This window comes from Nannospalax galili, unplaced genomic scaffold (assembly GCF_000622305.1).
Source record: "Nannospalax galili isolate Female #2095 unplaced genomic scaffold, S.galili_v1.0 scaffold633, whole genome shotgun sequence".
NCBI classification, from domain to species: domain Eukaryota; kingdom Metazoa; phylum Chordata; class Mammalia; order Rodentia; family Spalacidae; genus Nannospalax; species Nannospalax galili.
Window position 1 is genome coordinate 5,683,415 of NW_008336075.1, and position 23,365 is coordinate 5,706,779.

The 23,365-nt window shown below is 42.7% G+C and overlaps 1 protein-coding gene across 1 annotated transcript in view; it reads left to right on the top strand.

Annotated features, from left to right (window-relative positions):
* The window catches only part of Clasp1 (cytoplasmic linker associated protein 1), a 289,328-nt gene that overhangs the window by 224,910 nt on the left and 41,053 nt on the right, over positions 1-23,365 (top strand). Inside the window, exons 34-37 of the mRNA XM_029562400.1 lie at positions 6,217-6,360; positions 6,800-6,906; positions 13,615-13,622; positions 19,089-19,231. Of these exons, the coding sequence (XP_029418260.1) occupies positions 6,217-6,360; positions 6,800-6,906; positions 13,615-13,622; positions 19,089-19,231 (402 nt within the window). The remainder of the gene's footprint in view (positions 1-6,216; positions 6,361-6,799; positions 6,907-13,614; positions 13,623-19,088; positions 19,232-23,365) is intronic.

The following is a 23,365-nucleotide window of genomic DNA, read 5'->3' on the forward strand; positions in this document are numbered from 1 at the left end:
TTAAACTGATGCCAGCTGATACAGCTCAGGTTCATTAACTTCTATATTTTTGCATTTTTTTTGTTCCCTTCTTAGTTTGGGGATGTTTCACACTGCAGAGAGAGGGGTATTTGAATATTTAAGATGTTTTCAAAACTAAACCCAAAGTCCTCACAGAGGAGGCTGCAGCTGGTATAGACCACCTGGATATATCCACTAGCCTTTACCTGGCCTAGCTATTTTAACTTTATTTTTGCATAAGTATCCTAGCCAAACTTCAGAAGTCACTAGACATTTCCCAGTGCACCTACAGTGCTTAATGAAAGGGGACAGAGTATATTCCCCAGGATATAAAGTTGCGTCTACTATTTGGCCTGGGTGGTGTAAGCAAGTAATTTAATCTCCCAAGTTCTTGTTTGTTATCTGTAAAGTGGGGGTGATAATCCTTGCCTCAGGCATTTCGGGGAGGTTTGGTTACCTTACAGAAAGAAACATGTAACTGGCTTCATAGGCTATTGTTCGAGGGTTATTCCAGCCTTGATACTACTATGGTTTAAGAAACAAATTGAGGACCAAGCTTTTTCCAGCACTTAGGAAGTCATGTGATCCATCAAAGGCAATGCAGTAATGGCAATAGAATTTTTTCCATAAAATGTATTCTTTTTTTGTTTCTTATGTGTGTGTACGTGCATGTGTGCATGTGTGTGGTGCTGGAGTTCAGACCCTGGGCCTCTTGCATACTAGGCACAGCACTCTGACACTCAGCAGCACTTGAATTTTTTTGAGACAGAGTCTCGTTATATAGTCCAGGCTGGCCTAGAGCTTGTGAACTTCCTGTCTCAGTTTCCTGAGTGCTAGGGTTACAGGCATACAACATTCTGCCTGACCAGAGTACTTAATTGCATATTCCTGTTTTAGGATTCTAAATGCCTGTATGCCTGCTTATCTATAGGATTCTCTTTGTCAGAGCATGGGTGTCTCTTTTCAGTGGGCCGGCAGGAAGTTTTCAGTTACTTGGTAATTTCTTGGTCCCCAAATGCTTTGAGAATTGTGGGAAATGAAGCCATAGTGAAGAAACCTAGGTAGTATAAAAATACTGTTGACTGTTATAGGAGGTATATCTAAATGGCCTTTGAAGGGTAAAATTTCTTAATGATTTCTTTTGGTGGGGGGTCTTTTTGAAACAGGGTCTCCCTGTATCCCTAGCTGGCCTGGAACTCACTACCAGGCTGGCCTTGAACTCACAGAGATCTGCCTGCCTCTGCCTCCCAAGTGCTGGGATTAAAGGCATGTGCTACCACTCCTGGCCTCTAAATGATTTCTTTAAAAATGTGAATATAGAGGTCCAGAGAGATGGCTCAGCAAGTAGAGGGTCTTGTATCAAACCTGACCACCTAAGTTAGAGTCTTGGAACCCACGGTGGTGGAAGGAGAGAACTGGCTCTCACAAATTGTCTTCTGGCCACATGCTGTAGTACATGTGCAATCACATATATAAAGACACACTTACAAATAAATAAATACAAAATTAGTTAAATATGTAATGTGAATATATATATAAATATAGAGGCATCATGGTCTAATCTAAAAACTAAAAGGTTTATCATCAAATAAGTGTTGACTCTGAACTTACCATTGACTTTGAATCTCTCAAGTCTCACTTTGGTCTCTGATCACCCTGCTTATCATGGGAAACAAGAATCCTTCTAGGAAGGGCTGGAATTTTGAGTAAAGGATGCAGTAAGCCTCTGAGGGTTCTAAGGTTCTCAGTGTTCCTCACCTTTGGTTTGTGGTGGTTTGGACCTCAGTGAAGACAGTCTCTCTGAGCCAGCAGACAGCATTGGCTGCCCTCTCACTGTTCTCTCTAACACACCCTCCCCTCCTCTGCTCACCAGTCCCCGCGTCAGCGTAGTCGGGCAGGGGAAGATGTCCCTACTAGGTCAGCTTCTACCTGTTCTGGGCCTGGAGAAGGAAACTTGGAAGAAAGTTGTAAACAGGTAGATTGAGAACCGTGTGCTAATTCTAAACAACACACCTTTCTGTTTGCATTAGATTATTAATACCAGTGACCCTTGTAAGACTTCTGGGAAAATACTGAAGAAACCTACAATTAATATGTGAATGTGTGTGCCCCTGTGTCAGTATTGGTGTTGTAATGTTTTATGATTAACCACCTTCCTAGTGGAATGGTTTCACAGTATAGACTACTACTGTTTTAATAGACTGGGAAAAGGAGAACCATAAAATAATATTTAGCTACTAGGGAGATGAGATAACCTGAGCTTGATCCTCAGAATTCACATTGAAAAAAAAGAAAAAAAGCTAGGGTTTCAGCAAGATGGTTCAGCTAATAAAGGTGCTTGATTCCAAGCCTGAGGACCTGAGTTTGGTCCTTGGGACCCATGTGGTATAAGGAGAGAAATGATTCTCACAAATTTTCCTCTGGTTTCCACATGCACACATGGTCTAGTTTGTTTCTCCATTGCTGTGACAAAATACTTTGACCAATACCAACTTAGGGAGGAGTTTATTCAGCTTACATCTCCCAGGTCACAGTTCAACACAGAGAAAGCCCGAGGCAGGTACCTGGAACCTGGAGGCAGGAGCTGGAGCACAGGCCATGGAGGAATGTTGCTTACTGGCTTGCTCCCCTGGCCCCTGCTCAGCCTGATTTCTTATACAACACAGGCCCACCTGCCCAGGGGTGGCACCACCCACAGTGGGCTGGGCCCTCCCACATCACTCAACAATCAAGAAGATGCCCCATAGACATGGCCACAGGCCAGTTCAATGGAGGCAGTTCGACAGTTGAGGCTCCCTCAACCCAGGTGTGTCAAGTTGACAACTAAAGCTATCCAGCACAACACACATCATTAATTTTTTAGAAGCTGGATATGGTGTTGCACACTTGTAATCCTAGCACCTAGGAATGCAGAGACAAGATTATCCCTGGGCTTCTTAGCTAGCCATTCTTGCTTGAAAGAATTCCTTTCTGTTGTAAGGCACAAAGCTGCCAACCAGATGATGGCCTTAGAAAGTCTCATCAGATACAATGAAATCTGAAAAATCTTTCATAGCCATACCTCCAAATTTCTAGTATGGGGGAGAATCCTTTTTTTTTTTTTCCTCCCGTCTTTTTGAGACAGGGTCTCCCTGTAGCCCCAGCTGGCCTGGAACTCACTATGTAGACCAGGTTGGCCTTGAACTCACAGAGATCCACCTGCCTCTGCCTCCCAAGTGCTGGTAAAGACATGTGCCATGCCCAGAGAGAATCACTTACCTTTAAGCTGCTACTTAACCTTTAAATGGCCCCGCAGTTGTCCAGTAGAAAAAGTTAACAAGTGGCTAGAAGATGGCACAGTGGGTAAAAGTGCTTACTGTGCAAACATGAGGACCTGAGTTTAGAGTCCCAACACCCAAGTAAAATAGCCAGGCATGTGCTAGGCAGGCACTGGGGGAGCAGAGACAGGCAGATCCCAGGAGCACACTGGCCAGCCAGCTTAACCAAATCAGTGACCAGGTTCAGTGAGAAACTCTGTCTCAAAAAATAAGGTTAAAGCAAGGTGTGGAGGCACACACCTTTAACCCCAGCTACTCGGGAGGCAGAGGAAGGCAGAGCTCTGAGATAGAGGCTGGCCTGGTCTACACAGCAAATTCTAAGCCAGCTGGTGCTAGAGGGAGACCCTGTCTCAAAAAAAAAAAAAAAATCCTGTTCATCTATATGTGTAAAATGAACAAATACTACCCCAACCTGTTACAATTTCAAATTTTGCTGGATTTCTATTTGAATTGTTTTAAAATTCAGCATTGTGGGACTGGAAAGATGGCTCAGCACTTGCTCTTCTTGGAGAGGAGAATTCAGTTCCCAGCACTCTAAACAGCTTACAACAGCCTGTAACTCCAGCTACAGTGTATCCAGCGCCCTCTTCTGGCCTTCCTGGGAACCTGTACTCATGTGCACATACCCACACACAGACACATACACAAATACATAATTAAAAATAATAAAAATACATCTTTTAAAAATTAAAAAATGAATAAAGGAGGCTGGAAAGATAGTTCAGCAGTTGAGAGTGCTTGCTTTTCTTGCAGAGGATCTAACACCATCATCTGGCCTTTGAGAGCAGCACACATGTACACACAAACTTTGAGAAAAAGTGGGTTAGAATTAAATGTCTACTGTACATTTTATTTCCCCAAGTAGATAAATATTATTCATGATAAACAGCTGAGAACTTACACACTGTCTAGGCCTACAGGCCTGCTATTCTTAAAAGATCCTATTTTTCAATTTGCTTCATGAAAAACCTCAAGTTAGTTTGCAGAGCCACATAACATATTCTGGGAGAAATGTAGTCTCTTAAATAAAGACAGTGGCACATTTCACATAAAAATAGACTATTCATTGATGCAGTGGGGCTGGGGATATAGCTCAGTTAGTAGTGTGCTTGCCTAGTATGCTCAAAGCCCTGGGTTCAATCCCCTGCCCCTCATAGAACAGACATGATCATGCATACCTGTAATCTCAGGAGGCGGAGGCAGGAGAATCAGGAGTTCAAAGTCAACCCCAGCTACATAGCAGGCTCAGGCCCAGCCTGGATTCTGAATCTCTAAAAATAAAAAGAATGCAGTGATAGATTTTACGGTTTTCAGGTGCCAGCTTCTATCCACAAAATTTAAGCCCCTGTGTTTTCTTACCACGCTGATAGCACGCTTGTTTTTCCTTGCTGAAAGTCCAGCTTGGTGCTTGCTTTTGCCTCGTCATATAATTTTTCTGCATGTTTTTTTTTTTCTAACAGCTAATGAAAGTTTTTTAGCTACACACTTACTTTGCATGGTTATTGAAGTTTGTTTTGCTATGCGAATCACATCAACAGTGCATTTAAATTGTTGTGAAATAGATTCCTTTAGATGATGCTTATTTTCAATAAAGAAATCTAAGAAAGTATGTTTTATTATAATATAGCCAATAATGATGTTTTTTGCTTGTCATAAGAATGCACTGGCCACTTGTAATCTAATTTGGAAAGACTAGTGACAGCATTTGGCGAGCAAGGAGGAAAATAGCTTTTGGCTTTTCAGCTTTGGAATGCTGAAAAAAAAATTATCCCCCCAAAAACATTATTCTAACAGTTTTTATTTGAGCCTTTCTTTTTCACCCCCCCCCCTTCACCAGGTGCAAAAAATAATTTTGTCTTCACTGGACCTAGAATTGCTTTTAACATTGTAGAAGTAGGGAAATATTTTTTGCAATATTTATGAAGGTGTTCTCATCAAGCACATTTTTATGTAATAGTCCATGTCATGGGAAAAAAAAAGTGCAACCCTAAAAATGATAGTCTTTGAAAAGATTTTATAGCTAGTTAAAATGAAAGGGAACTATTACATCCTTAGAAATAGCTTTGTGTAATAGCTTTTCCCTTCTCCTTAACTCTTAGAATTTAACAAATGCCAATTGGTATCTACTAGAAGTTTCTTTTGGCTTAGCTTTTGAAAGTCAACCTCCTAATTAATTTCTCAGGCACTGGGCTTTAAGCCCTGATCACCTGCGGCAGCTAAGTGGAGCCTCAGAAGGCGTGCTGCCTGCCGGAAAGCCCCAGTCTCACAGGCTACTCTTGCTTTTGCTCATTGCTTTTATCACCCACCATCATTATCGAGTGGTCCTACAGTGTGTTGTCTGACTAATTAAACACTTTCCAGAAGGCAAAGGTACATTTTAAATTTCTACCACTGAATATCCACTTTCCCCAAAGTCTCTCTTCTTGGTTCATATGTATAAAAGAAGGGATTTTTCATGTTTTTCTTAACACTTTGTAGTTTCTTAGTCAGTGGGTGGACTGCCCCAGGATAACCCAACAGCAGCTTGTCTAGAAGCTTGTCTTCCCAAGATGCACTGCCAGCCTGTCCAGTTTTTCATTTAGAGTGAGAGTAATCTTAAGCCTTTAATTTCTTTATTGTTCTGATTACTATTTACCAGCTTCCTTCCTAGTACTAGACAACAAAAGAAACGTGTCAAGACTTTGTTATTAATATACTGTTGAAATCCAAGTCTAAGGCCTTAAAATGGAAGTAAGGAATATTCCAGATTAAAGTTGAGCTACCTGTGACTGATGGTATCATTTTCTCCCAGATTTTAATTATACAAAAATGTTTCTTTCGGGAACAACTTCAGTGAACATTTTACAGACCAAGGTGTGCCACTGTACGTGACATCCCTTAATTGTGGCTTCTTTTGTAGGCAGCACAGATCGTGCTAATCTCTCTGTTTGAATTGAACACTCCTGAATTTACCATGTTACTTGGTGCCTTGCCAAAAACATTCCAGGATGGTGCCACCAAACTCCTGCATAACCACCTCAAAAACTCCAGTAACTCCAGTGTGGTAAGTGTCCTGGTTACAGTTAGGTCATGACTTCCATATGACCCTCATCTAACTCCCAGGCTGATTGGCAGTGCTCAGCTTACTTTCTCTTTTCAGTCTAGGACCCCAGCCCATGGAATGATACCACCCATGATCAGGGTTGATCTTCCCATCTGAATTAATCCTATCTAGGAAGTCGCTCACAGACATGCCCAGATGTTTGTCTCCTAGGCAAGTCTATATCTTTTCAGGTGGATAATCATTATGAGCCATCAGAAGCTGATATGCAGGAATTCCTGGAGCTCAATGATTGATAACAGTTATCATCCATACAGCTGATGCCTCTAGTCACTGGGCAGATCCTACCCATTTGCACATGGATTAGAAGACAGCAGGAGGAGTGGTATTGGGTTCTTTGGAAAGCTTTTGAATAATGGTACCTATGCTGCCTTTGTCCCAGGGATCTCCAAGCAATACAATTGGACGGACACCCTCCCGACACCCCAGCAGTAGGACCAGCCCCCTGACCTCACCCACCAACTGTTCCCATGGGGGGCTATCTCCAAGGTAAGCTCACTGTTATAGAAGTGAGACACAAAAGCATCCATTGCCTGTGCAGCCTGTTTGTAGATTTTTAGATTTAAATTTGATAGCAGAGCACTAGGAATCAGTACTGATCCTCCTCTCATAACTCTGTGGTACAGTAGTTTGTACTCAGTATTCTCTCTGTGGTTCTTATAACTCTAAACACTGTCTAGTACCTCAAATTTTAAACTGAAGGTCACATTTAGTACTGCTTTATGTAGAATGCATGAGGAAGCCAATCAGCTGTGCTCTAAGGAACGAGAGCGCCTGACAGCATTTACTGAGTTATAAACATTTCTGAGTCCACAACAAATTAGGGATAGTTTTCTAATTAAGTAGTTGCTCTAAACTTGCCCATAGCCTCCTTAAAGCAAAACACTGCTTGAAAGAACTGTGATTCAGAGTCTGAGCATTAAACAGATCAGCATATCCAGATTCCTGTTGGGACTGTGTGTGGTGTCCTTATTTTATGGTTTGGTTTTTAAGATAGGATCTGCTGTGTAGGTAGCCCCAGTTAGCCTGAAATGTGCTGAGTATATTCTGTCGCTAGGCTGTTGGGATTACAGTCATGGGGCACCTTGCCCAGCAGTGGGGTAGTGATTTCAAAGAGAAAGTGTTTTGTCTTAGGACCTGTTAGAAGTCTTAATGGTGGCTTTCATGACTCCTTCACGTGAGTTGGAATTATCCAGCCCCTCAGAGTAATGGCTCTATAAGGCCATAATTGTTCTGCACCAACAAGGATCATACATTAGGTCTTTGGGCCCACTAACCATGAGAACCCAGGAGGTGTTTGTCATGAGGGTACTGTCACAGGGTCTTAAAATGCAACAAGAATGTTCAAAGTGTTCTAGTTTCTCCATTGCTGTAACAGAACACTCTGACCAATACCAGCTTGGGGAGGAAAGGGTTTATTCAGCTTACATCTTCCAGGTCACAGTTACCAATAAGAGAGCCCAAGGTAGGAACTCAGGGCAGGAACCTGGAGGCAGAAGCTGAAGCACAGGCCATGGAGGAACGCTGCTTACTGGCTTGCTCCTCTGGCCCCTGCTCAACCTGCTTTCTTATATAACATAGGACCACCTGCCCAGGGGTGGCACCACTCACAGTGGCCTGGGCCCTCCCACATCACTCAATAATCATGAAGATGCCTCAACAAACATGATTACAGGCCAGTCCAATGGAGGAAATTCACCAATTGAGGCTCCTTCTACCTAGGTGTGTCAAGCTGACAACTAAAGCTAGCCAGCACAATTGACCCCTTGTCAACTTGACACACAATCACTATTAAACCACAACCTTTCCATTTCTTGTCCCCAAGATATGTTAACAATATCACAACATAAGACAGTACAACTTTAAAAGTCTCACAGTTCTTAAAAAAAAAAAAAAAAATCCAACACTTAAAAGTCCATGGTCTCTTTTAAAAATCCCTTGGTGTGGGCTCCTGTAAAATTCAAAACAAGTACTGTCGTATTTTAAAAGGGAAGAACTGGGCAGACCTAAGCAAAACCTAAGTCCAGCAAAGTAGCTCAAGACTGGACATCTGGGATTCACTCACAATCTTCTGGGCTCCAGAGTGTTCTGGCAGCTGCAGTTCTCTGACTCTGCCATCCACAGCACTCACAGCTCATCTCACAGACCCAGGCCAGCTACATTCCACACCTGCTGCTGCCCTCGGTGGTTGTCCCATGGTCCTGGCATCTCCAAAAAGCTGGGGTTTCCACTGAAACTGAGGCTGTACCTGCACCAGTGGCCTCATCTGGCCTCTTGGGGTACAGAGCCTCAGAGTTTCTCCAGGACCCCTTCAATCCTGAGGTTGCTGTAACTGAGGCTGAACCTTCACCAGTGGCCTTTCCTGGCCTCTTAGGGTGCCAAGTCTCAGGTGCTCTCTGTGAGCCCTTCACACTTTTAACCCCAGAACCATGCAGGAGACTCTTACATATTACCAAGTCCTGCTTCCAGCTTGAGATGGATGCTTGGGCCCCCTCTGGACCATAGCTGCTATGCTGACCCTGAGGAAATATGTCCCAGAAGATTTTGCCACAGTGATGCTGGTTTCTTGTTACTTACAGCTGATTTTTCAGCCCGAGCTAACCAACATCAATTGTCCCAGTAAAGCAAAGGTTTCACTTCAGTGGTTCTGGTCTCTTCTTAATCACAGCTGATTCTTCAGCCCCAGCTGACCAGAAACCACAGATTCTCAATTCAGAATATTCTATAAACAGCCCTGAGAGTCTCCACTTCCCTTTGAAGCTTCATAAACCAGGCCTTCATCTTCCACAACTCTTTCAGCATAACTGTTCCAAGCTCCACAGCAACAAACTAAGCGCTCAATGGCTTTTCCAGCCCAAAGTTCCAAACACTTCCAGAGTCCACCAAGGTCAGGTCTGTCACAGCAGTACCCCACAAAACTGGTACCAATTTCTGTTCTAGTTTGTTTCTCCATTGTTCTGACAAAACACTCTGACCAATACCAACTTGGAAAGGAAAGGGTTTATTTGGCTTACATCTCTCGGTTCACAGTTCATCTCAGAGTGAGCCTATGGTAGGAACTCAGGACAGGAACCTGGAGGCAGGAGTTGGAGCACAGGCCATAGAGGAACACTGCTTACTGGCTTGCTCCCCTGACCCCTCCTCAACCTGCTATTTTATATGACATAGGCCCACCTGTGTAGGGGTAGCACCATCTACAGTGGGTTGGGCCCTCCCATATCACTCAGTAATCAAGAAGATGTCCCACAGACATGGCCACAGGTCATTCCAATGGAGACAATTCACCAATTGAGGCTTCCTCTACCCAGGTGTGTCAAGTTGACAAACTCTCCAGCACACAAAGTTACCATTTCCAGGTAAATGTCTCTCCATCTGCTAGAAAGATGTCAAAACTTAAGTAGTTTTTCTCTTCTTTGTTTTGGTCTTTTGTTTTTGTTTTCATTGTGAGACAGTGTCTCATTTAGCCCAGATTGGCCGCAAACTCAGTATGTAGCAGATGCTAGGCTTGAACTCTTGATCCTCTACCACCACCTCCCCAGTGCTAGGATTACAAGCATGTGAGACCAAACCTGGCACATAAGTGCTTTTAAATGTAAATTTTTTAAATCTCACAAACCCCTTCCTTATAATGTAACTGAATTATATTATAAATGTTGTGAGACATGGGAAATCTGTATTTTTCTCTTGGTGAAACAGTGTTTGATAATCTGTCCGTTGCGCCTTGCTGTTTTTTAATTGCTTTGTATGTGTTCCCTGTTCTGTAAGTATAATGTATTATGATGCTTCATCTCCAGATTCGATCTGTATTGTTGTATTTCAGCAGTTGAGACCAGAAAATGATGAAACTGTATCTGTCTTCTTCTGGGGGTGTTGGGACTCACAGTTTAATCTGTTTGAATGATAAGATCTGCATAGTATATGGTTTATCTTAAGTGACCAGGACCAGTGTTAATAGTTAAAATGGTATGGAAATCTTGTATGCTCTGTAAATTGTTGCTTTATCTAGACAGGAAACTTCTGCACGGTTACCTGGGAAATCTCTTCTTTTGTAGCACTCAGCTCGTCATCAAATCTTTTATTTACTGAATTACTAGGGTGGCACATTAAGCAGAAACTATACTGCAAATTGAGTATTTTATTATTTTGTGTGCTAAAAGCCTAGATTAACAAAATTGGTTGGGTCTGTTAGCAGAATCTATCAAATCCATCTGTAATTCAGATCTCTAAATCATTAAAAAATTTTCATTTATTTTTCCAGGTCCCTATTTTTATTTTATGTGTATGAGTGTATTACCTGCATGTAGGTAGGTGCACCTATATCTCGCAGTGTCCATGGAGGTCAGAAGAAGGTGTCGAATTCCCTGGAACTGGAGTTATAGACAGTTGTTAGCTGCTATGTGGGTTCTGGGAACTGAACCCAGGTCCTCTGCAAGAGCAGTCAGTGCTCTTAACCGCTGAACCATCTCTCCAGCCCCTTAACTGTAGATTTTTAAACTCCTAGAATTATAGATCAGTGGAAGAAAATAAGAGATTTATTTTCTTTTTTTAATCATTTAAAAATATTTTAATTATCATTTTTATTTTATATGTATGAGTGTATTGCTTGCATGTATGTAAGTGCAGCTGTGTTGTGCAATGCCTGTGGAGGTCAGAAGAGGGCGTCAGATCCCCTGGAACTGGAGTTAGACGGTTGTTAGCCACCATGTGGGTGCTGGGAACCCAACTTGGGACAAAAGATTTTTAAATATTAAAATGTCCAATTGTGGCCTACATATTTTCTTGTGGCCAAATCTTTTTTAGAGAATTATTTAGTTAATATAGTTTTTTTTTGTTCCTTCCTTCCCTTTTCTCCCTTTCTCCCTCTCCCCCTCCCTCTCCCCCTCCCTTCCTCCCTCCCTCCCTTCCTCTCTTTCCTCTCTTTCCTCTGGCCTCAATCTCACAGAGATCCACCAGCTTCTGCCTCCCAAGTTCTGGGATTAAAGGTTTGCACCACCACATCCAGCCTATGGTTTCTTCTTTTAAATATAATGTGGGGCTGGAGAAATAGCTCAGCGGTTAAGAGGGTCTTATTAGCCCTCTTGCAGAGGACCCAGGTTTGATTCCCAGCGCCCACATGGTGGCTAACAACTGTCCATAATTCCAGTTCCAGGGGATTCAACACCCACTTCTGCCCTTTGCAGGCAGCATTGCACAAAACGGGTGTATTTACATATGTGCAGGCAATACACTCAATACACATAAAATAAAAATGATAAATATTAAAAAATTGTTCACATTCATTACTTAAATAGCTAGACGGTCTGAGCCAGTCTGAGCATGGTAGGAGAGATGATTTTTCTCTCAGTGAAAACTGTCTCACATGGCTTTGTCACTAGATAAAGAAACACTCAAGTAGGTAATATGGCTTTAGTAGGAATGCTATAAAAGATATGAAGTTTTAGACTAAACAGGAGAATTGACTAGCTCAACATAGTTTCAAGAGGTGATAAACAGGTCACAGTGTAGCCTCCTTCATGCGTCTCAGTGGTGCCCTTGAAGCACCATCTTGCCCATACAGTGTTAGCTTTTTCTGAAGGGGGAAATGTCAGACTAGTTACTTGTTTTTAATCTAACTTTGCCTGTCCAAATGAGCTAGAATACTTTTAGCCAAAAATTCTATACTTTGATCATGGTGATAATAAAGGACTGTTAAAAAAAAAAAAAAAAAAAAAAAAGGTAAATCCATCAAATTTGGTAGTTATTTTAAATTTCCCTAGTGAGGAAGTCCTTTTTATCAACCCCGCAGTTTCAGAGATGCCATTGTTAACAGGCTCACCCTTTGTAAAATATTCCATCCCTGGTTTGCATGTGGGAGAGAGGCGACTGCCAGTCATTCCCAGCTAATGAACAAGTACAGCATGATATTTGAGCAGGGATTTATGAATTAGGGTTTTTCAGCATTCAATACATATTTATAATTTTAGCTTATTTTACCTAGTCTGAGTTTGCAGCAAATGAGAAACAGCTGTGTGTGTCGGGGGTCTTGCTCCAGTGTGCTGTGCGCTCCTGGCAAGCATACCCCGAGCATGATGCTGCTGCATGCTCACCTGCAAAAGGAAGTGCTTTCAGATGTTTCTCCCATCACACAGTAGTAGCATTCTATAGAATACAAGCAGAGCTTCCCAGGAAGCCCATCTCCCATCTCAGGCAAGTGTGTGTGCCCACTCCCCACCAATCAGCAGAGCCAGGCTTGGGGCCTGATTCTACTTGGTCACCTGCATTCCTCTTGTGCCCCCATCCCCAGACTCATGTGTGACTTGGAGAAGGCCTTGGGCTCTGCATGCTGCAGTGGCCTCTCATCTCCAGATTGTGTTCTTACAGAACAGGACCTGTGAAAGTTCTCAGGGAAACTAGCACAAAGGGGCATCTGCTGTGAAAACTGTGCTGGCAGCAGCTGAGGGTGTGATAGGTCAGTTGGTAAACCACTTGCTTTGCAAGCATGAGGACCTGAGTTTAGTCCCTAGAACCCACATGAAACAAAAATGCCAGGTGCAATGGCACACACTTATAATCCAAGCACTGGTGATATGAGAGATAAAGACAGACAGATCCTTGAAGATTGCAGGCAAGCTAGCCTAGCCTACTTGGATTATTAGTTCAGGCCAGTGAAAAGGCTTTGTCTCATAAAAAATGGAAAATGCCGGAGGAACAACCCCCAAGGTTGTTCTCTGACCTCCAAGAATGTGCACGTGCGCTGTGCTGACAGGAGGTAGGGCTGGTGTGGACTCTGTCCTGTGTTCTCAATCCATCCTTTGGACTTGCAGCAGTATTTAGAACTTTCCCTCAGGACTTCTGCAAGCTCAGACCAGGTAGTGACATTTGTGAAGGGAAAATAAATATGTTCCCAGGTACCTGTTAAGTTTCCTGGCAGGTGATGGAAGCAGAGGAATTCCATTCCATTTATTTATTTTTTCCTCTGAGCTGTCTAGCTGAGACTTAGCACCCCAATGCCCTTGCCCTCCAAGGGTAGTGCTGTGCTCTCTAAACTCAAACTGGATTCCCGTCTCAGGGGCACTGTCCCTCCCTGGAGTACCCTAGTCACATTAGTATGGTCTCTATGCCTCCCTACCATAGGCTCTCTGATCCCATTTGAATTGAAGCTTCAGGAAGCCACCTTTGGTCCTTTTTGAAATAACTGCTGAGTTATAGAAACCTCAGCGTCCTTAGTTCCTCACAAGTGCACAGACAGGCAGACGTACACAGGCATGTACATATGCATACTTGAACCCCATGTGATTTAATGCAGCCAACTTATTCTATGGTTGGAAGAGAAAAAAATGAAAACAGTCTTATTGAGGAGGAAACTAAAACAAAAACTTGTTCTTTGTGTGGTGAAGTATTAATTTCGCTCCAGTTAACTTTGATGGAACTTTGTGAGGAAAGAGGAGACTCAGTGACACTGAGTGTAGCATTCTCCTCCTCCCCTCCCCTTTGCTTCTGTGTTTTTCTCTCTCTGATTTTCCTCTTCTGATCACTGCAGTCGGTTGTGGGGTTGGAGTGCCGATGGGCTATCGAAGCCCCCACCTCCCTTTTCTCAGCCTAACTCCATTCCCACCGCTCCCTCCCACAAGACTCTCAGGCGCTCTTACTCTCCCAGGTAACACGCTACCTGTTAAATTTGTCCAAGGTGTCACAATATTATGTTTCCAAGGTTGTCACGGGTCTTTTAGAAAGCCTCTCAGATCCTTTATAGTCCCGGCCTCTGCTTAGCCTTGCAGGAGTGGAACCTGGGTGAGAAGTGTGAGCAGCTATAGGCTCAGAGCCCAGCTCTGACAGTAACCCTTTTGCCAACCTATTAGATTGATCACCTATTACTCTCATGAGCTTTTTGGCTTAATGTAGCATTCAGGATGTGTCATGAAGTCTAGGTGGGGCAATGGTGGGCACAGTTTCCTTAGCACAAATCTCAGGTGCAGAGGGGTTCCACTAAGGAACACACAAGACTTGCACCTTCCACATGTCACTGCCAACCCTCCTGCAAGTGCACAGACCAGCTGCTTTCCCTCATGTACTGTCACACCAATCCAGACAGGAAGCTCTGCAAGGTGCCATCATTGGTCCATTTCACTAAAGATGCCCTACTTAGGACTGAAGCAGAAATTCCATGGTAGAGTGCTAGCTTAGCATACCTGAACCCCTGGTTCAGTCTCCAGTATTGCCAGACAGACAGATAAGGAAAGATTCCCTATTTCCAGGCAGGAAGTTATCCATCCCTGGCAAGTAACTGCCTTTGGTGGCAAGTAAAGCTGGCCAGCACTGGCTGAGTGACAGTGATAGAAGTCTAGAAGGACATGGCTATGGCTTCCCTCTAGCATTAAAGCAGAGTCTCTTCTGGGGTCCTACAGTTCACTAGACACCTGATTGGGGTTTCCTGGATATATGTTTTAAAGGTCCAAAGACAAGACAGTGCCTTCCCTAGAAGCCTAGGAGTGATTACATGAACAGAGCACAAGGCAGCCCATGTGTCACTGCTTTGTGAGAGGAGTGTTTACTGTGTGATAGGATAAAGGGGCTGGTGAGATGGCTCAGCAGGTAAAGGTGCTTGCTGCCCACACCTGATGACCTGAGTTCAATCCCCAGAACCCATGTAAAGATGGAAGGAAAGAACCCACTCCACAGAGTTCTCTTCTGGCCTCCAGTGCATGCCATGACACCCACACAAAATACCATGCACATGAACACAAAATAATGAATTTTACATGAAAACAAAAAACAAACGCCGGGCATGGTGGTGCACGCCTTTAATCCCAGCACTCGGGAGGCAGAGGCAGGCGGATCTCTGTGAGTTCAAGGCCAGCCTGGTCTACATAGTGAGTTTCAGGACAGCTGGGGCTACAGAGAGACCCTGTCTCAAAAAGACCAAAAAAAAAAAAAAAAAAAACCTTAGAACGTGAACAAAGAGAAGCACCAGCCACTTGTTACTGTGCAAACACTTATGGACAGACTTGCTGCATCTCTACTTTTGTATCATCAGCCTAGCAAAATTGAACACAGTAAACCAATCAGCTGAATACTTTCATGTCTTTCTTTTGATGTTTGAAGGTACCAAGAACCCTGTGGTAAATATAGAGTAGATCCATGAGGTTAGGACAAGCAGACAGGATAATGCTGCTGTCTCTAGTATTAACAAAACTTGGTGCTTTTTCTTAAGGTTAGCCTTGCCGCCCAGTGTAGATCTGTTTCATTGACTGTGTCCCAACATAATGCCCTGTGTTGCATGCCTTTCCGCACTCTGAGCTTCATCCCAGCCCATCTTCCAGCAAGCGATCAAGATTGCCCTCCAGAGGACATCCCTTTCCAGAATCATCTTTCCCATAAGCACACATGTGTCAATCTAACTCACTAGTGGATAACACAATGCCTACTTAGACCTTGGGATGTGGCTCAGTGGTAGAGTGCTTGCCTAGCATGTATGAGACTCTGGTTCAATGCCCAGGACTGAGATAGGGGAAAAAATGCATACCTAGAATTTCTGTTGCGTATCCAAGGGAGAGAAAGCTGACTAGAGACTTAACATTTAGGAGACTAATAAAAGATAGCATCTGTCTGCCCAAATCCTATTGCTCTCATAACAGAGCTATTCTCTTTCTCCATACCTAGTATTTTTATCCCTCAAGATGAGAGTGAAGAAGAGAGGCTTATAGGTAGATTTTCTTGCTCTATTTGATCTTCTCTTGTCTCTCCCAACCCATCTGGTTTTGCACAGGGCAGGCACCAGGCTGCATTAGGCTGCAGCTTTGGTGACATGACCTGACCTTAGGTCAGTGTCTATTGACTGAGTGACTCCTCCTAATCTAAGACTGCTAAGGAAGCCCCTTGGTGTCCAATCAGAGTGTTTACATGTGATTAGGGCCTGGCCTTTAACCCAAAAGATTATGTCCTGGAATTGTCTCTGAGCTCAAACAGGGAACTGTGTGGCATACTCAGCTTAACTTCACAGGACCTCTTTACAGTCAGCTTCGTAGGGCCTTCCCACTACTCTCCTTGTATCACCCCTCAAGACTCAGGATTGGGAGCTGGAAAGGTGGCTCAGTGGTTAAGAATGCTCACTGCTCTGTCAAAGAACTGGAGTTTGGATCCCAGCACCCACGTCCACATCAGGCAGTTCATAAAAGCCTATAACTCAGCTAACAACCTCTTCTGGCCTCTGTGGGCAACACACACACGCACACACACACACACACACACACACACACACACACACACACAAACAAACAAACATAGGCATAAAAAAAATTTTAAGTCCTTTAAAAAAAAGGGGGGGGAGTCCCTTTTATCCTAAGACATGAAGGCCTTTAGGGTATTGATCTAAAAAAAAAAAAAAAAAGAGGCAAAGACTGTCACTGGACAGCAGCCCTCTTCCTCATCTAGAGCTCATAACTTCAGCTTCATTCCAGTGGGTAGTCACACATTCAAATGAGTGATCCGTAGGGAGTGGCCTCAGATGAGGATGCACACGCTGCTCCCAATTGGACAGGTAGAGTCGTCTCATTCCTTGACAGTGAGAAGGCGAGCCTCAGCCGGTAGAGCCTTATTTTCTCATCTTCCAAAGAGGCTATTGTGGTGATGCAGTCAACTGAACCAAAGTGAAATATTTGAAGGGAGTTTGGATTGAAAAATCATGGGGTGAATTTATCCGAAAGCCAACATTGTCTGAAGCGACACATGGAAAATAATATTGTGACATCCCATAAAAAACTGAACGTTTCTCCAGCCGCCTCTCATCCACCCATCATTCAGTTGTTTTGTTTTTTTTTTTGCATGTGCTGTGCTCTTTGGTTGTTGTGATTAAAAATATTCAAGGCATTCTTTTACATGTTGTGTATATTTTTTATTTGAATCATAATCAGCCTTTAACGTATAAAAATAGTATACTGGTCAGATGTATAAATGCCTCTGTATGTAAGCTGGTATTGCAGAGTTCCTAGGATGGGGCAGGGAACCTCTGCCCTCCCCAGTCATGCTTTAGCCCTTCTGGGGAGCTGCCTCGGGCATAGCCCATGAACTCAGAATGGCTGAAACCTTGGTGTTTAGTTCGCATTTTAAATTTTACCTCTCACTGGTGCACACAAGTTTCAGTTGCAGACATGTTCAGGGATCACGTTTCTTTTTGCTGGATGCCAGAACCAGTCTTTGAGTTGGCGTGTGTTTTTGTAAACTCTCCAAATACAGCTGGGATGTGGTTTTCTTCCATTTACTAGGAAAAAAGGATTCTGTCTGGGCCGGTTTTGCTGTGTTAGGCAAGTAGCTTCCATCTCTAAGAGTGAGCCCAGGGCTCTTGCGCCAGCCAGTCTTAGAAAATGCTTGGATCATTGTGCTCTCCAGCAAGCAAAGATCTGACCACTCCCATGACACTTTTCAAATCCAGGCTTTTTTTTTTTTTAAGGGGAGGTGCTTACTAAATGCTGATAGTTTTCAACTTATTGCAAGAAACTTTAACTTGTAACAAGAAACTTCTTGTAGACTGTAGGGGATTGACAGTGTTGCCATTAGGAATGGTTTCCCCCAGGGGGCACCTTGGTATCTGTTGAAGAACAGAAAGATTGAACTGCCAGTGCTGCATGCTTGCTTAACTCTCAGTGTAGCCCAGGACTTTCTGTGAGTTAGATGAGCGTGACACATCTTGTCTTCTCTCGACTACTTCCTTAAAGCCTAAATTATATTTTGTTTAACTGTCCTTGGTTGCTGTCCCGTCACGCTCTGCTTTCTCTATTTGTCTGTCCATCCTGTGTTTTCGTTGGTGTTCTTGGTGAGGGACAGTGGTGGATTCTCCCTGAGGAGCCTCTCTTTCGGTGCCCTTTTCAGACTTCTAAAGGATACTCGTTGACAGAACACCAAAAGGCTTTTTTTTTTCTTTTTTCTTCTGCTTTTCTTAAAAGCATTTCTGCTGTATTTCGTATTTTATTATTAGTGTCTCAAAGGACAGCAGTTGACATCAGTTTTCCATGAAAGACAAGTATTTCTTGTTTCTAGAAGTGTGTTTGTATGTTCTTCCAGGAAGGTGACTTATCTCTGTAAAATCTGCTTTAGTGAAAGAGTTTGATATTCCCAGATATTCCTTGGGTTAGACCATAGGGATTTAGACTCCCAGGGGTGCAATGGGGTATATCCAACTTTGAATCCCAAGCTAGTGTCTTATATTTTTTAAGGTGGGGTCTTATGAGTTCCTCTAGATTGGATTCTGATGTGCATAGCCCAGTCTTTGAAGTTCTTTGCTCAAAAATTTCTGTAATACTAGCTTATTTCCACGTGCCTATTCCTTTTCAGTTTGTACATTGAGACCAGTAACAACCAAAATACTTTTTCCAACATCTAGATAAGAAGGCTACTTTTCCACTTTCATTACCTCGTGCATTCAGTCACTAATGTCCCTTTTTAAGTTCTCACATTCTTGTGGTTTTTGTCGTTTCCCACTGGTTCCTGAGTGCTGGTGTAATGTGTTTGGGGCCAGATTTGACATGGAAGATGGCCAATGGTGGTACTCTAACAAAAGATGTGTCCTTTTCTTTCCAAATCACCTTTAAAAAAGTATGATTATATCTTACTCCAAATTTCTTAATAATTTAGGCCTTGATTTTATGCATATACCTCAGCTCTAAAAAAGCATATGATTTATTATTATTATTAAAAAGACTACGATACAGAGAACCTGAACTCCGAAGAGATCTACAGCTCTCTGCGTGGAGTTACAGAAGCCATTGAAAAGTTTAGTTTCCGAAGCCAGGAGGATCTGAATGAGCCAATTAAGCGAGATGGCAAGAAGGACTGTGATATTGTGAGTATCTGGGGCTGAGAGGAAACTGTGTGTCAGTTAAATGACAGGAGTTTGAGAATACTGAACACCACCCTAGTGTCAGGAGTTCTCTACCATAGAGTTGAAACACTACCCCAAGGCAATTTATAAAATTTTAGAAGAGTAGCTCTCAGCTTCTGCTCCTTTGTCTCAGACACATTTTTACTCCTATGATGTGGTAGTGTTAGAAATAAAATCCGAGGTCCAAGGACCCCATCAATACTACACAAAGAACACATGAATAAAGCAAAAGTAACTCGGCAAGGCAGCTTTTACTTTTGCAAAAGGGTATTTTGCTTGGTCAGTAAAACCCAGCAAACACACACAGGACCCAGAAACTTGCGGGGCAGGGGATCCCTAATGCAAGAGAACTGTGTCTTTTCCCCATTGACTGGGGTCCTGGTTGGCTAGTTTAAAAGAATCAACATGAAGGGAGAAGAGCTCCACTACACCAGGCCATCAGGCTCAGGAATGTATCAGGGCCTTTCCTTAAACAAAAGTATTACAGAGTGTGGTGTGATTAAAAGATTAGAATTCTTTGTCATAAATCAAGTTCCAAGTTTTACAGGGTTTGAAAGAAAAGACTAGATGTTTCTTACAATAACAGAGTAAGCTTGGAGGCTGGGGAGATAGCTCAGTTGGTGACGTGCTTGTCACACAAGCATGAAGACCTGAATTCAGTCCCTTTATCCCATATGAAAAAGCCAATGAGATGACACATGTCTCTAATCCCAGCTCTGGGGGAGTCAGAAAGTGAATCCCAACAATTCTTTCTGGTCAGCCAGCAAATCAGTTAAAAGTGAGAGGCCCTATCTCAAAAAACAAGGTGGAGAGCAACTGAGGAAGACACTTGAGATTAACCTTTAGCCCCCACGTGAGTGCACACACACACAGACACACATGTGAGTCTGAATCAGATACTAGGTTGGCTACCAGGAGCTCAAGTCTCATGAACAAGGCAAGCAGATAGCGCTATGATGCCATGGCTACCGTCATGATCTGTACCTAGTAGCTCTTACAGCCAGTGTGAGTATTTTGGGAGGAAGTTCTGGCAGGGTGATGCCCCTTTCTGTGCTGAATCCCAAAGGTCAGGAGTCTGCCAGTAGAAGGGTTATAGTTAAAGAAGAAGGCCTGTGTGAAGCCCAAGGGAAAAGAGTGGTGCAGTGTGGACTGCTGTTTGCTATGACTGAAGTAAAGATAGGCGAATTATGTTGATGGAGGAGATTCACACAGAGCCCAGAGGGTATCTCAGGAAGGAGGTCCACTACAGGGCAGTTTCTAGCCCATGCATGCTTCACTTTATCCTGGAGTACAGTGGAGTCTTTGAAGGGTATTTAAGCAATGTAATAGCACAGTTGCACTTAGATTTTAGAAAGATTATTGTCACAGTGGGATGGAGAAGAATTCCAGAGGAACAGGAATTAATAGGCTGTGAGCAGAAAGAGTAGTCGGAAGTCTATTGAGTCAGTGCTGATGTGATCTGCTGAGATAGTGTCCAAGAAGGAGAGGAAAGTGAGCAAGTAAGAGGTAACCTGTTCATAATGTGGACTCAGCTGTAGATATGTGGGAATGGCAGGGCCCGTGGATTAACTGCACAGGCTTAGAAAGTTATTGGTGTTAGGGCTTTAGGTCTCTCACTGAAGCAGAGATAGAGACTTGAGAGGGATTGAAGAATGGCTCAGTGGTAGGAAAAAAACAAAGAAATCTGAGTGATGAAGTGCCAGGCACTGTGTGAAGACAGAGCCCCAGGGAGCAGCAGTCTCATGGGAGGCACAACTGGGATGATGGGAGGAAGTCAGGGGAGCACGAGGTCTTGGAAAGCCAGGGAAGCACTTCAGAAAGGGAGCACAAGCATGCTTTCTCTGTGGGAATTCCACATGAGCTTGTATGTCTGCATGATAATATATGGGTATATCATACACAGGAACCCAGAGTTCTGTTTGGGATCACTTAGATGCTTTCTAATTTTTCCAGATATGAAAATAACTTTGATAAGAATTGAAAGGAGTGAAAATTGACAAGGAGAAAGAGGATAAGGCCCAAGATACTCTGTAAAATGGCAGTATTTGCATGTAACCTGTGCATATCTTCACATATATTTCAAATCATCTCTAGATGGCATGATACCGAATAGAATACCATGTTTTACACTGCATTGTTTAAGGGATAGTGATAAGGAAATAGTCTGAACTAGCAAGTGGCTCATCAGGTAAAGTTGCTTGACCTGAGTTTGATCCCTGGGACTCACATGGTGGAAGGAGAGAACCGACTCTCACAAGTTGTTTTCTGGGCTCATGTGCGCATGCACTCACACACACCAGAAAATAAGAACAATAAAGGAATAAGTAATTTTTAATTTTTTTGTTGTTGTTTTGGTCTTTTTGAGACCAAGAAGATAAAAATAATAAAATATAAAATAAAACAATACAATAAAATAAAATAGACTCTACACGTTTAGTATAGATATAGAGCTTTTCATGAACGTTTTGATATATAATTGAGGAGCCTGTTCCTATAAACGGCTGACTGTATTTCAGGGAGGGGGCTATTTTTGATCGACAATATGACTACAAAAGGAAGAGTAAAGAGAGAAGAGAACATCAGAAATAGGGCTACGTGTGTGTCATTTAATAGAGCTTAGGATGGTGAGGCCCTGGGTTCAGTCCTCAGTAACATGCCTGTGCATACAAGTGAAAATCCGACACTTTAGCCAGCAGTGGCCACATTTTTAGTTAAGAAATTGAGGTGAAAGTCAAAGCCAATATCTGTTAAGCTGTACAGGTAGACCTAGCTTGGCAAGACCAGGACAGAGTCAATAGGAAGCCCATCAAACTGGTGGGGAATGGTTCACACACATAAATGACAGCAATTACATATATAGAGAAAGTCCATCTTGAGCAGTTACAGAACAGGTACCAGATACCCAGTTCTATTCTGTCAGTAGACATTGCAACTTTAAAACAAGAAAGGTTTAATGGAGTCATATACTATTGGTGGTGTGTGAAATTGATAGAATTCTTTGGAATTCTATAAGATTATATTTAAAAAAGTAATTTTCATCTTTACCAATAATTCATCCTAAGTAAAGAACTCAGTAAAAGAAAAGAACAATATTTCCACAAAGTAATGTGTTTCATTATTATTTACACTATTAAAATAGGTTAGGGCTGGAGGGTGGTTAAGAGGCTCTTGTAGAGGGCCCAGGTTCAGTTCCCAGGACCCACATGGGCCTAACAGCCATCCTTAACTCCAATTCCAGGGGATCTGACACTCTTTTCTGGTCTCCACAGGCACTGCGCACACATGATACACTTACTTACATGTAAGCAAAACACTCATACACAGAAAATTAAAAAAATAATATCTTTATTTTAAAAGTTAGGTGAATACTTGAGTAAATTTTATTAAAGCATGAGTAAAAAGCTGTGGTGTAATTAAATATGATAACTGTAGAAACTTTATCCATACATAAATTGTTTATGCAGTTAGTAAAGCAAAGTATAAACTGATATATACACTGGGATTCCCACCTGGTAAAATCTACCATGTAGACAAGGATTGAGGTAAGAAATACAGATACATGGGGCTGGAGAGTTGGTTCAGCGGTTAAGAGCACTGACTGCTCTTGCAGAGGACCCAGGTTCGATTCCCAGCACCCACACGGCGGCTACAAACCGTCCTTAACTCCAGTTCCAGGGGAATCCGAAGCCCTCTTCTGACCTCCACAGCATTGCACTACATGGGTGCACTCACATACGTGCAGGCAGTACACTCATACACATTATAAAATAAAAATAATAAAATATTTTTTAAAAAAAGAAATACAGACACGTAAAAGGAATATTGGAGGACTGCTGAGATGACTTGGGGTAAAAGCACTTGCCATGAAGCCTGACAACCTCAGATTGATCCCTGAAACACATGTAAAGGTAGAGAGAACTGACTCTACTAAGTTGTCCTTTGACCTCCTTTGGTGCACATGCACACACACAAAAATACACGCAAATAATAATAAATAAATAATGATAAATGTGTTTTAAAGATTTTTAAAGTGATTCAAACTTGTAGCTTATTTTAAGTTTTTTTTTAACTTTCATAATTGAACTTTCATTATAT